Here is a 13986-nt window from a genome sequence, read left to right on the forward strand (position 1 = left end):
AATTCCTTAGTCAGCTTCATCTGGGTGCTTGCGTTGGTGTAGGTCCAGGAAACCTGGGGAAAACAGCAACTACAAAAGCTGATTTGACAGGGGGAGGCATTTGGCTCAGGATGTCTGTGTCTGATCTTCACCAGAACATGCAAAAACTAACCACAATGCCACATTCTCTTGTCTTCTCCATGGAGAAGCCTGAACTCAGAGTAGAACAAAAATAACTGAAATTGCTGCAGAAATTCAGCAGACCTGGCAGCATCCATGGAGAGAAAGCAGAGTACATATCGAGGGTCCAGTGACTCTTCTTCAAACTGCTGGTAGCTAAGAAAAGCTGGTACATATGCTGAAGACAGGGGATGGGGTGGGGAAGAGTAAGTAAGGAAGTAAGCAGTTGATGGAGATGCAATCCAGACAAGTAAAAAACAGTTAGGCAGACCGAAGCAATGGGTAACAGCAGGCCAGGGAGAAAGATGAGCCGCTAATAGGGACTATAAGTAGGTAAAAATGGTTTGTCTGTGCCGAATGCTGCCTATGTAATGACAGCACCTGGGACATGGGAGTGAGTATAATGCATGGAAGAAGCATTCAGGTCCTAAAATTATTGAACTCAGTGTTGAGTCCTGAAGGATGCAGGGTCCCCAAGCAGAAGATGAGATGTTCTTGTTCTTCCAGCTTACAATGAACCTTGGTGGAGCACTGGAGCAAGCCTGAGACAGAGGTGTTGGCCGATCAGCATGGTGGTATATTGAAGTGGCAGACAACTGGAAGCTAGGGTCATTTTTGCAGACAGATGTATGATTTCCACAAAGTGGTCACCTAGTCTCCCCAATATAAAGGATAGAACACTTGTCTCTGTGTCGTGTAATTGTGCCTTCAGAACATTTAGCCCATCATCCAGGTTGAATTAATTACTTTTTCCCCTCCCTCCCTTGTTTCGTCCAAAGGGCCTGAAGTAGAGAGGGATGAGACAAAGAAAAATTAAACACTCTCTTCTACAATAATACTGTGACAATTCTATCAATCTGTCAATATGAAGAACAGCAACAAAGAGTCAGAAAATACAAGAGGTAGCAGCAGAAAGCTCAACTCTATAAAATCTAATTATCTTGTCTAGAACATTTTTACATCAATTTATTATTTTATGTTGGTTTCATAATGCTTTTTGCAAAATGGTAAATTTCTTACCTTGTTCCTGGATCTGATTAAAGTTTGATGTTCCTCCTGGGAAACAGGAACAGGATTACTAAATACTATGACTGCTCTATCGCATTGCCAGCTAATTCCAACAGTCCCTAAGGTGACTGTATTTGAAGCAGAGAATATTAAATTTCAACAACAACACTACTCAAAGTAATATATTTTCCTCAAATTTAATCAAATAATTGTTAACTTACTTTCTATTTAGTTCTCTCAGGTCAGTCAAAAATATTGAAATGTAGCATCATAGAAACATTACAACGAGGAAGAAGGCCATTCCATTCCTTGTATTTGTGCTCTGATGGAGAAATCTATGTGCCTAATGTTTTCCATAGGCCTGCAATTTTCTTGCCTTTCAGATGATGATCCAATTTGTTTTTATGATCTTCAATGGAGCATGCCTTTACAATAATAACAGACAGTGCATTCCAGATCCTAAAATCTCAAGGTATGGATAAGTTTTCCTATTGCTGCATTTGCCAATTGTCTTAAATTACTTACTTTGGCCTTGATACTTCCACCAAAGGGAACAGTTTTTCCCTTCTGTCTAGGGTCCTCAGGATTATACATATCTGGTTCCTCTAGTTCTGAGGAAGGGTGACCGGACCTGAAACGTTAACTCTGTTTCTTCCTTCACAGATGCTGCCAGACCTGCTGAGCATTATCAGCAGTTTTTGTTTTTGTCCTGATTTACAGCATCCACAGTTCTTTCAGTTTTTATTTAGAAATATAATAGGTTATAAGCAAATGAAAGGGGGAGGATGAAAAGAAGAACAAAAGGGAAGTTCTGTATTAGGGCAGAAACTGCTAATAATATTCAGCAGGTCAGGGGAAATCTATGGTGAGAAGAACAAAGTTAATGTTTCAGGTTAATGACCACACATAACCTACTCAGTCAACTGTTCTGAATATGCCCTCGAGAGTTCTGATAAGACAGTACATAACTTACTTCTTCCTTAAGTGGCATATGCTTCAAATATAACATGTCTTTGATGGAAAGCACTTCCCCTTCACCATGGAGAGTCAGTAATATCTTGCTTGTAGTAAACTTTCTCATTGGAGATTAGGACTGGTCATTTGATCTACTAGACTATAATTCAGAATGATTTGAATGTGGGGGTGTTACCAGAATATACATATGATGTTGCCCTTCTAGCCACAGCCTTTCAATAATGATTATCTGATATGGAGTTAAAAATATATTTCTTGTTTGATTACATTGTGCAATATATGTGATGTGTGCTCTTCAGCTGGCTTCTGTACGTTCATGTGGAGTATACCTGAGGAATGTAGTAGACACTACATACATTGATTTTCAGAAGCATTTGCTTAAAAAAACTGTGAAAGATTAGAACTCATGTATAGCAGCAAAATGGTTGCAACAATACCAGTAACAGATGTTCCCCAGACAGCGAGGCAAAGACTGATAGGATGCCTTGAGATCAGTGTACTAGGGTAATGATTTTAATCCTACCTCCCCAGTGAAAACAGCGAACAACAAATGCTCAGTTTATTTATCTGTTATTAGGACCCCTCTGAAATCATTTTGACCTGCTTCTCCTAGCAAGTAGCAGAGATATCCAAGGAAGTGGCAAACTTCCTTGGACACCTAAGCCAAGTATTAATCATGTTTTTAGGATCCCAACTGCAATTTTGACTTAGGCCTGAGGCAGGAAGCTTTTCTGCCAGATGGATCTAAGTTAGACATTTAGCAACCCCAGAGAGGCTGTAGAGGCTAGATGTTTTGTTTTCCTTTGTGAGATCAGGAGGAATATAATTGACCCTCCCTCTACCCCAGATTCCCACTTCCTCCCCAGAATGTGAGAATGGTTGGATGTGGACATGTTAACACAACTAAGGAAATAAAATAGCAAGTACCCTATTTCTATTATAGCATGTTTAAGCTGACCAGGCCAAAGCCTGGAAGTATTTAAGTAACGGCTCCAATATGATGCACAAAAGTAAAAGACCTAAACTTAAATAGTCAGGGCGTCCCCAAATCATTAAACACTAAACCAAAATTAATAATATGAATTGAAGGGCCTTTCTCTCTACTGTAAATTGATCATGACCAATTTAGAAGAAATAACGTAATGTTAGAAAATAAAATTCAGGAGACAGTAGCAAGGCATTAATGGAAACTTGGTCATTTTGTGACAGATGCTATTTCTTGTAGAATAGTAATTATATTTTGTGAATAGGATATTGAATCTAGAAGTGTACCTTAAATAGTAAATTCCTCATTGCAGTGGAGAAATAAAAGAGTATAATTGCATAGGAGCAACACTTCTAGGATGTGGCTAACTGGTGTAAAACATTAAGGAACTGTCATAATTATGAGGTTTATAAGATTGCCATGCTTTTATATTGTGTCTTTAGATTTAAAGTGAAATTAAGCAGGATATGTGATAACAAAGTGTGGAGCTGGATGGACACAGCAGGCCAAGCAGCATCTCAGGAGCACAAAAGCTTTTGTGCTCCTGAGATGCTGCTTGGCCTGCTGCGTTCATCCAGCTCCACACTTTGTTATCTTGGATTCTCCAGCATCTGCAGTTCCCATTATCTCTTAAGCAGGATATGTGACCTGTTTGGAAATCTGTTTGGTAACAAGACTGACTGGTTTAATTGTTTAAGATCAAAGGAATGTTTCCATTGTACCTTCTTCCCAGTGAAACAATGTTTTTGTCTTTGAGCACGGAATGTAGGCTTTGCTGACTGGACCATCAGTTATTGTCTGTTCCTAATCACTCTGGAGAAAGTGGTAGTGAGCTGCCTTCTTGAGCAATTGCTAACTGAGACCCCAATAGTAACTATCGTAAACAGACCATCTAAATATCGTCCTAAATGTTCTGTGCTATTGGGAATTTTCTGTGAAATGGACAGATCAGTACCAATGCTTCACATGTAACTTTAAAAAGAATCTTACTCCAGACAATTTTGGATTTACTTCTTCCAGTGTTGATATATTTCGGTGAACAACTTTTAGAATCAAAGAATCCCTACAGTGCAGATACAGGCCATTCAGCCCATTGAGTCTGTACTGACCCTCTGAAGAGCACCTCATCCCCCCCACCCTACTCCCACAACCCTATATTTCCCATGGCTAATCCAACCTAGCCTACACAACCTTGGACACCACAAAGCAATTTAACATGGCCAATCCATCTAACCTGCCAATCTTTGGAAGTGGGACGAAATCCAAGCAGACACCAGGAGAATGTGCAAACTTCACACAGACAATCACCCAAGGCTGGAATCAAATGCGGATCCCTGATGCTGTGAGGCTGAGGCCTTGGGTCTAGGCATATACTTATGGTGCCACCATTCTTTCAAACAGTATGCGATGGAGCTAAACGAATCTGTGTGGTGAGTGACCTACCAAATTATTCCATTTCACTCCATCTTGTGAATTTCTGTTCAAAGCTTTTCTTGAAAGTGCATGCTGCATTTCTCTGGACGATCATTGAATAGGGCTGCACCATTCTCCAGATGCAACACTATGTCAATCTTAAAATTTCTCATTGTGTCAAATCTGATTTGAAGAATGAAAACCAATGACCAAAGTGATGTTTGGACTTTGTTAAGCCATCTTAGCATAGTAAACTGCATTTTTTTTGTGTTTTAAAGCCTATTTTCTTTAGGGATACATTGCAGTAATGCTTTCAGGACTGTTGACCTTCAATTTTAACAAGAAAATGTTCTTTCCGCATCTAGTTATATTTGTTTCCTTTCAAAAAGGAGAAATGAATAGATTACTCATTGTCCTTGACTATAGATCTGTGGCCTTCAGTGATGATAGCAATTTAACTTCAACCTCTTTTATTTTTAACTAAAGCAACGTTGGAAATTTCTGGTATCATGAAAGAACCCAAAATAAAGTGCTGTTGGTTTTATTGTCAATGTCCTATGTACAGATGTGTGCAGCTGCCTGTACTCACAGAAAATGACACAGCTCATTGTGAATTCTCTGTTGATTGGTCTTCAATTAATTTTCTAAGTCTCTATCATCAAGATTTTGCAGTTTTATATCTGGTTACCACGGCTAACCGTAATGTGAGTTTACCTCCACCTGGATGCAACAACACTTGTTGTCTCTCATAACATCAGAACCTGGGTGTGGATATTGAAGTATTGAAGAATCCAACAGATACTTATTACAGCTGGATGTTAGCTACAAACATTAAATTCAAAGGCACATCAATGTTTGAGCTAACATTAGGTTGTTATTTTATAGAGAAAGCAGCATGCTTCTAGTAACATGCCATTTTTCAAGTGCTCTCAGACTAAATGATATAAAACACTTTGATACCTTCAGGTGACGTTATGAGAAAGTGATGATATCATAAGCTTGTCTCTAAAAGTTATTATGGACTACACTGGTCATGACAAATAACATCAGAAGTGAAGAAAGATGGAAATCTATGAGGTTGTAGGCTGGGTAGGTGGGAGGTTGCAAGTAAATTGAAGATGGTTTGTGAGAAAATTGATGTCAGGTGAAGTTGAAAATAAAGCATTTCATGCAACAGCAAAAACAGTAGTTAAGAATATAGTAAAGGAAGAGACATTGTGTCCAAATGAAGGCATGAACGGTTATACAAAAACAATCTTAATGCAACATGCAAGGATAAAGAAAGTAACAAAATGAAGTCAATCCACAAAAGCAAAACAAAGAAAAGCTCATGATGTAAAATGGGGTCAGAGATTATAATTTAAACTTGTTGAACTCAGTGTTGGGTCCACAAAGCTGTAGAGTGCTGTGTCAAAAGAGGTGTTGTTCCTCAAGCTTGCAATGAGCTTCATTGGAACATTTTAGCAGGCCATGGACAGAAAGGTTAGCATGGGAACAATGTTGTAAACTAAAATGACAAGGAAATGTATTTTGGAATCATTCGTACGAACTTAATGATGCATCAGTCTGCATTTAATCTCACCCTATGCGAAATCACAGAGGTGTTGCTGTGAAGTTGGAGGCCATTCCACCTGTTATGGCTGCAGCAACTTTTCAAACGAGCATCACAAGCAAACTACTGCCACTGTTCAATCATAATCATCCATAACGCACCTGAATGCTTCAATGGAACCTTCCTCTGCTATTGCTGCTAAATCAACCTCCGAAGTGGAGCCTACCTTCAGCATAGGTGATAGTTGAATATCCTCTTGTTTTAAACTTTATAATTAAAAGTTGGTATAAGAACTCATTTCACACAGAAGAGGAAATAATTAGAGAGCCACATAATGAATTACAATTGTGAACATTTCTGATGTACTAATTATCCTGAATGTTACTTTATCTCCATTTCAGTTCAAATTAACCCATAACACATTTCTTTAGCAGTTTAATTGATTTTAGAACCATTTTAATGCCATTCTAATAATGGAATTTCAGATTATTCTTGGCTGCTAATCTCAAAAGAATAGCCTGAAGGTATTAATGTAGGTAGCTGTGAACTCAAAATTGCTTTCTAAACACATCCAAACGCAGAATAATACCAGTGCAGATATTGCTTTTCACTCTGATAAATTTTGAGGATTTTTATTCATGCTATAGAAGTAACACTAGGTTACAAATTACTTGTATGTTTGCTCTAGACTTCTGACCATTAATTCAAATTTGATTTAATCCGTATTTTTCCTATGGTCTTTTAGTATATCTGCCCCATAAGGGAACTTACCACTAGAAAAATGAGAAAGACCAGCACTGCTGCAGGGTTCCACTATTTGCTCAGGTAATTTAAGAAGGTATGAAAACCATTTTACAACAAGAATAGCATAAACCAAGACCATGCAAAACATATGAGGTTTCCATAGCATCAAAGGTTTAATGTCTTCTCAGTAGTAATTTTATAGGCCCAAACAAAAGAAAGGCTGGAGTAGTTGTTTAAAACTGGGTAAGAAGTACAAAGAACTGACTCAAGCACTAAAGAAAGTGGTGACCTCAATGTTGCATAAGTTTTAGTGATTTCTCAAGGTCAACCAAGTTACAAGGAGGCAATCACAATTTAAACAAATGCACTATTGGAAATATTTGTCACATTACCAGCTTCCTTGCTCCCCATGTGTTGTTTGTTATGTAACAACTCCATGAAAAATGCATGACGTTCCACAATACAAGCTCTCTTCAGCATTGCACAATATCAATGATAAAAATGGAAGACCTGTTGATCCTCCCATTAAAGAAAGTCACATGTAAGAGTGTTTCAGGCCCTGTCTTTTCATAACAGGGAACAGAGTGCTCAAGCTATGACAAAAGCAAAGCCATCATAGTTTGATGAATTCTTTGGGACTAGTCTTGTATTCCTTTTGAGGCTATATCTGTGAATTCTCGGCTGAGCACAATGGAAAGTGAATGAGAATTGGAAATTCCTAAATGGGATACTTGCTGTTAATGGATCAGAAAAAATCTTGTATAATGATATTCAATTCTAGGTGCTCTGTTGTAATCTACTTGTGCAATAGATCACTAAGTCTTAAAGTCATGATGTTCTGAAAATATTTAGATTTGCTGTAACAGCCTGCAGCATGAATACAGCATGAATAACCCTGCCCCAATCCAAGAACGTACGAATACCAGTCTATCAACTCCATACCTATATGTCTAACTTACACATAACTGAGAAGCACTTAACCAGAAATCAATTGTTCGGTAACACAGAAGAGATGGTGCCACACAAAGTTGATATTGCGAAGAAAATGAGGAAATAATCTTTGTTGGCAGGAGGGACAAGGGACATTTGACCTCAGATCTAGACCTCGCATCTAAATCTTAATGAGCCAGGCATTTAAAAGAACAAGGGCTGGATTTTCACTTTAGAAACTTAAGTCAGGAGCTGGGAAATTTCTCAATATGATTCCACTTCCTGACACCAATTTCAAAGTTTGTGAATGACATAAAACTTCAAAGCATTGTAAACTGTAAGGAAACTTAAGTAAGGCACTGTAGAATGCCATAAGGATATAAACAAGTTAGTGGATTGAGCATGTAAATGGCAGTTGAAAGTCAATGTAGAAGTGCGAGGTGAAACATTTTGGTAGGGAGAACATGGACAGTGAAGCTAAGGGGTACAATACTTAACACGATGCAGCAGTAGAAGGGACCTGGGTGTATCCATCTATAGATCATTGAAGGTGGCAGGACAAATAGAGAGAGAAGTAAATAAAGCATACAGTATCTTGAGCTACATTAGTAAGCGCACAGAGAACTAGGAGGTTATGTTGAAGTTCTAGAACACACTTGTTAAACATCAGTTGGAGTTTTGAATACAGTTTTGACCTTCTTATTCCTTCAAAGTTTTTAATGCAGACACAAGGAAATAGGCACATTCATTATTCAGTCTTTCAGTCACTGGGTTGGTAGCTTAAATCAAATGGTGGGCAATAATAACTAAATATCCTCCAGATCTTGATAGCTTTACTGCACAGAGAGAGAGAAGAGAGACAGAGAGAGAGAGAAGAGAGAGAGAGGACCACTTCTCCAGTATGGTCTAATGGTTTCTACTGCTATATTGTTCACATACTGTCTGTTCAAATGACCAGGAGCCAGAGGTGTAGTTGTGCCGATGACTCATGGTCTCTACAAGTGGTCCTGATTGCACAATCTGATCAGAAATCTGTCTCTGGAGGAAGCTTATTCTGCACACACTCATGATGCCATGGCATCTTAGATGTTTTCCTCTCGTTGCTTGAATAAGGCAACAGTACAAACACAGCTCACAATGAGTTTCAGTGACTTATTTTTTAGCAGCAACACTTACCACAGTTCTTGGTTCGGTCCACAATTCAAAGTACAGAATAGGGAAAAAAATGGTGTTTACGATTCATTCGTAGCACTGTAAAAGATAGACTGAGTGCAGCAATTCATTGGTATCATTAACGTGGGATCAATATAATGAATCTGCCTACCTGAGGGGACATCCCATGACATGGATATAGAATGGCTGTGTGGTTTTCTGGTGGACCCTGATCTAGGCAAAAATCTTTTGCCTTGTTGTTATGCACCTATGTAAGGAACACAGAAATTGAAAACTTTTGGAATGAATATTTTAAATGCAGCATAATCAACAAGACTTTGCCAGAAGCAGACACTAGAAATTTAAAGGTCAGGCATTTCCTAGTTCAGGTTTTATAAAAATGTGCATTGTCTTGTCAATGTTAAGGTGATCACATTAAATAGCTATAGAGCCAGAGTATGTCATTAGCATTGCCTCAGAATATATGCGTACAAGTTCACAGTTCCCTGGAAGTAGCAATGCAAGTGGATAAGGTAGACGGGAAACTGAATGGCATGCTTGCCTTCATTGGGTGGGGCACACAGCATAAAAATTGGCAAGTCATGTTGCAGCTGTATAGACCATCAGTAATACCACATTTGGAATATTGCATGCAGCTCTGGTGTCACACTACTGGAAGGACGCAGAGGCTTTGGAGAGGGTACAGAAAAGGTTTACCAGGATGTTGCCTGATTTGGAGGGGATTGGCTATGAGAACTAGAACAGACTCAGTTTGGTTTCACTTGAACATTGGAGACTGAGGGATGACCTGATAGACGTTAACAAAATTATGAGAGATGTGGATAGGATGGATAGTCGGAATCTTTTTCCCAGGATAGAAATGTCAATTACCAGGGAACATAGTTGTAAGGTAAAAGGAGGTAAATTTGAAGAAGATGTGAGGCAATTTTTTAAAAAAAGTGAGTAGTAAGTGCCTGGATTGTGCTGTGAGTGGAGTTGGTGGAGGTAGATATAATAGTAATGTTTAAGGGAAATGTTGCCATGAACAGGCAGGGAATAGAAGGATATGGACCTCTCAGAGACAAAAGGATTTTAGTTTAGAAAGGCATCATGTGTCAGTGTAGGCAGGCTGAAGAACCATTTCCTGAGCTAAACTGTTCTTTGTTCTTTTGTAAGATCTTTATTATAAAAAGTCAAATTGTGTTTTAAATATTTGGGTTGATGTTGGGAAGAGGAGTCAAGGGTAAGGAAAGGAAATGATAAAAGAGCAAAACTGAAGTGAAATGAAGCTCAATATTCAGGCACAAAAGTGCAAAACTGTGCAAAAGTGTTTTAACCTGTGGTTGGTGGATAGTAAAATTATTGTTCAGGCTTCAAAATTATTGAACCAAGTACTGAGCTCTGAAAGCTTCAGCGTTCCCAAGCAGAAAACAAGATGTTGTTCTTCCAGCTTATGCTGAGCTTTGCTGGAACATGGCAGCAAGCCTGAGACAGACGTTCCTATGTAATACTGCCCTCCTCCACATGGCTGAGCTCATCCTCAAGTTGAACAACTTCTTCTTTAACTCTTCTCAGTTTCTTCAAGTCAAACGTGTGGTCATGGTTACCCATGGGTCCCAGTTATCCCTGTCTCCTTGTGGGTAAGTTGAACATTCTTTGTTCCAGTTATGCATGGATCCAGATCCAAAACACTTTTTCCAGAACGTTGATGACATCATGGCTGCTGCTTCCCTCTCCAATCCAAAATTGGAAAAATTGATCAATTTCAATTCCAATTTCCACCCGACTCTCACATATACCTGGTCCATCTCTGACTAATCCTTTCCCTTCCTTAGCATCTCTGTTTCCATTTCTGGGGATAGGCTGGCCCCTGATATCCACTATAAACCCACTGACTCCTAATTACCTGGGCTCATACATCCTCACACCCTGCCTTCTGTAAAGAATCTATTTCATTCTTCCAGTTTCCTCATCTCCATTGCATATGTTCCAATGATGACAACTTTGACAAAGGGGCCACCAAAATGGTTACTTTTTTTCCATGTCAATGTCATTCCCAAACACCGTGGTTGACAGGGCCCTCAGCTGTGTGTGACCCATGCCCTGCACCTCTGCCCTCATCCCTTCTCTTCCTCCCACAATACCAATTGATTGATTTAGATACAATGAAAAACTTTGCTTATAAATGGTACAGGCAGATCGTAATGAAGCAAAGGATGTACAGATCAAAAAGACTTAGACAGAGGTATACAGGTTACATTGCCCAGGGCGTGCACAAGGCATGATGAATGTTAGCAAGATCAGTGTTATTAGAGGTGAGAGAGTCCATTCTATATCTCCTGCCTGATGGAAGAGGTTGTAGAATGTCACTACCACGGTCTTTGATGATGTTGGCCGCCTTTCTACAGCAGCAGGCCGTGTAAATGGAGTCCATGGATGGAAAGTTGGCTTCCGTGATGGTCTGGACTGAGCAGACCACCTTCCGTAGTTTCTTACAGTCCTGGGCAGAGCAGTTGCCATACCAGGGTGTTATGCACCTGGACAGAATACTTTCAATGGTGTATGTGTAGAAGTTGGTGGGGGACCTTATGGACTTGCCAAATTTCCTGAGCTGCCTGAAGAAGGAGAGGTGTTGTTGTGCCTTCCGACTGTTGCATCTACATGGGATGTTGGTTGTTGGTTATCATCACCACGGGGAACTTAATGCTCTTCACTCTCTCAACCTCAGTTCTGTCTCCCTGGACGTCATTTTCCGTCCCACCAGCATCCACATCCAAAGGATCGTAAACTGAAATTTCCACTGCCTCCAATGAGATGCCACCACGAGACACATTTCTATTCCCCTCGCTTGTTAGCATTGCTCAGGGACCAAAACCTCTGGGGCACCTCGGTCCACTCCTCCTTCACTCCTAACACAGGCCCAGGGCACCTTGTCCTGAAATCGACAAAGGTATAATGCCTGCCTGTTTGCTTCCTCCCCCCTCATTATCCAAGTGTCCTGGCACACCTTTCAGGTGAAGCAGATTTACCTACATTTCACTCAATTTCATCTATTGCATTCACTGTTGAGAATGCGGTCGCCTCTACACTGGGGAGATGAAATGTAGACTTTGTGGAATATCCACATTCTGTCTGCAAAAATAACCCAAACTTCCAGTTGCCTGCCACTATAACATGCCTCCATGCTCCCTGGCCAACATTTCTGTTTTGAGCTTGCTGCAGTGTTCCAGTGAAGCTTATCACAAGCTGGAAGAATGGCATCTCACTTTCTGTTTGCAAACTTGTCACTTTCAGGACTCAATGCTGAGTTCAATAATTTTTAAAGTGAGTGGAGGAAAGTTTAAGGGAGATATGCGTGGAAAGTTCTTTACACAGAGGGTGGTGGGCGCCTGGAACATGTTGCCAGCGGAGGTGGTAGACGCAGACACGTTAGCGTCTTTTAAGATATATTTGGACAGGTACATGGATGGATAGGGAGCAAATGGACACAGACCGTCAGAAAATAGATGACAGGTTAGACAGAGGATCTTGATCGGCGCAGGCTTGGAGGGCCGAAGGGCCTGTTCCTGTGCTGTAGGTTTCTTTGTTTCTTTGTTTTGGGCTGAATATCTCCTATATCCTTTACTCTCCCAACATCCCTGGTCCTATCATCACTTGGGCTGTTTTCATCCATCCCATTTTCACCCACTAATGGTCTCCAATATCAGCTTTTCTTTCTGCCCAACTCACCATTATCGCTCCCTCTGTCTGCTAACCTGTTGTTCTCTCTCTCTAGGCTCCATCTCCCTTTGTCACTGACTCATTTATGCCGCAAATCCTCCTAACCCCACCCCTCCCCCGTCTTCAGCATGTATACCACCTTTTCCTAGTTATAATCAGTTCTGATGAAGGGTCACTGGGCCTGCAATGTTAGCTCCGCTTTCTCTCCACAGATACTGCCAGATCTGCTGAGTTTCTCAAGCCAGACCTGTTTTTGTTTTAGATTTCCAGCATTTACAGTTCTTTGCTTTTTTCAGTAAAATGCTGTTCCAAAATAAGAGTACATTATGACCAACAGATTAAGAGAAACAATTAAATACCTTAAAGTGTTAAGTCATTGATTGCCAAGAAACATAATAATCGAATAAATTATACCCTCGATTTCCTGAAGATTGCAATCAGAAGCTGATTATATTGTACGAACCTTATTTAGATAGTGTAGGCTGTTAGTGTCTGACCATTTGACACTCCAAATACCTTATTTCAAATATGGCGGCAGCTGAATCATTGATAATAATGGGAATGGCAAGTCCGTTTTGAAGCCATTAGCACTTTGTTAATCTCTGACTGGGTGCAAATTGATCCCAGTGAGTTGAAGTAGCTGTCACTGTAATAAGGAATGTACAAAACTTACCCAAGACAAGGTTGGACTTCAGACTGTTAAACCTTAACTTAATTGTTCAAAAATGTGAAATAATCATATTTGTCTCACGTATTATTACTACTGAGAACCTCTATACTTTTCTTTAATGTTTCTACTTTTTTGGTGAAATTGAGAGTTTAGTTGAGGGTTAGTTCACCCTTGAACAGCTGTGTGCTTTAAAAAAGGCATTGTAACAAATATAAATATTTGACCTGATAGAAAACATAATTATTGATGTAACGGACACTGGATGATGATTTGATTTGATTTATTGTAGTCACACGCACCTAAGTACTGTGAACAGCTTTCTTTTGTGAGCAGATCATAACAAACAAGGATATTCAGATCGTAGGGATGCTTAGACAGAGCAGGGAATATAAGGTTACCATTGCACAAGAGATGCATAAAGCAAGATCACTATTAATGAGATCAACATTATTTGAGATTGAAGAGATTCATTCTGCAGTCTAAAAAATGACAGGGAAGAAGTTGTTCTTCAACCTGTTGGTGCATGTGTTCAAGCTTTTGTATTTTCTGTCTAATGGAACAGGTTGGAAGAGAACATTACCAGGGTGAGAGGTGATGTTGGCAGCCTTTCCACGACAATGAGAAGTGTAAATGGAGTCCATGGATAGGAAGATAATAAAGTGTGAAGCTGGATGAACA

The 13986-nt window shown here is 39.7% G+C and overlaps 1 protein-coding gene across 2 annotated transcripts in view; it reads right to left on the minus strand.

Annotated features, from left to right (window-relative positions):
- The window catches only part of galnt17 (polypeptide N-acetylgalactosaminyltransferase 17), a 339355-nt gene that overhangs the window by 22436 nt on the left and 302933 nt on the right, over window positions 1–13986 (minus strand). The window contains exons 9-10 of one of the 2 annotated variants that reach the window (XM_048557604.2): window positions 9091–9186; window positions 1180–1215 (exon numbers count right to left, since the gene is read on the minus strand). In XM_048557604.2, the coding sequence (XP_048413561.2) occupies window positions 1180–1215; window positions 9091–9186 (132 nt within the window). The remainder of the gene's footprint in view (window positions 1–1179; window positions 1216–9090; window positions 9187–13986) is intronic. The other variant, XM_048557607.2, reaches the window with a different exon arrangement.

Source organism: Stegostoma tigrinum, chromosome 27 (genome assembly GCF_030684315.1).
Source record: "Stegostoma tigrinum isolate sSteTig4 chromosome 27, sSteTig4.hap1, whole genome shotgun sequence".
NCBI lineage: Eukaryota > Metazoa > Chordata > Chondrichthyes > Orectolobiformes > Stegostomatidae > Stegostoma > Stegostoma tigrinum.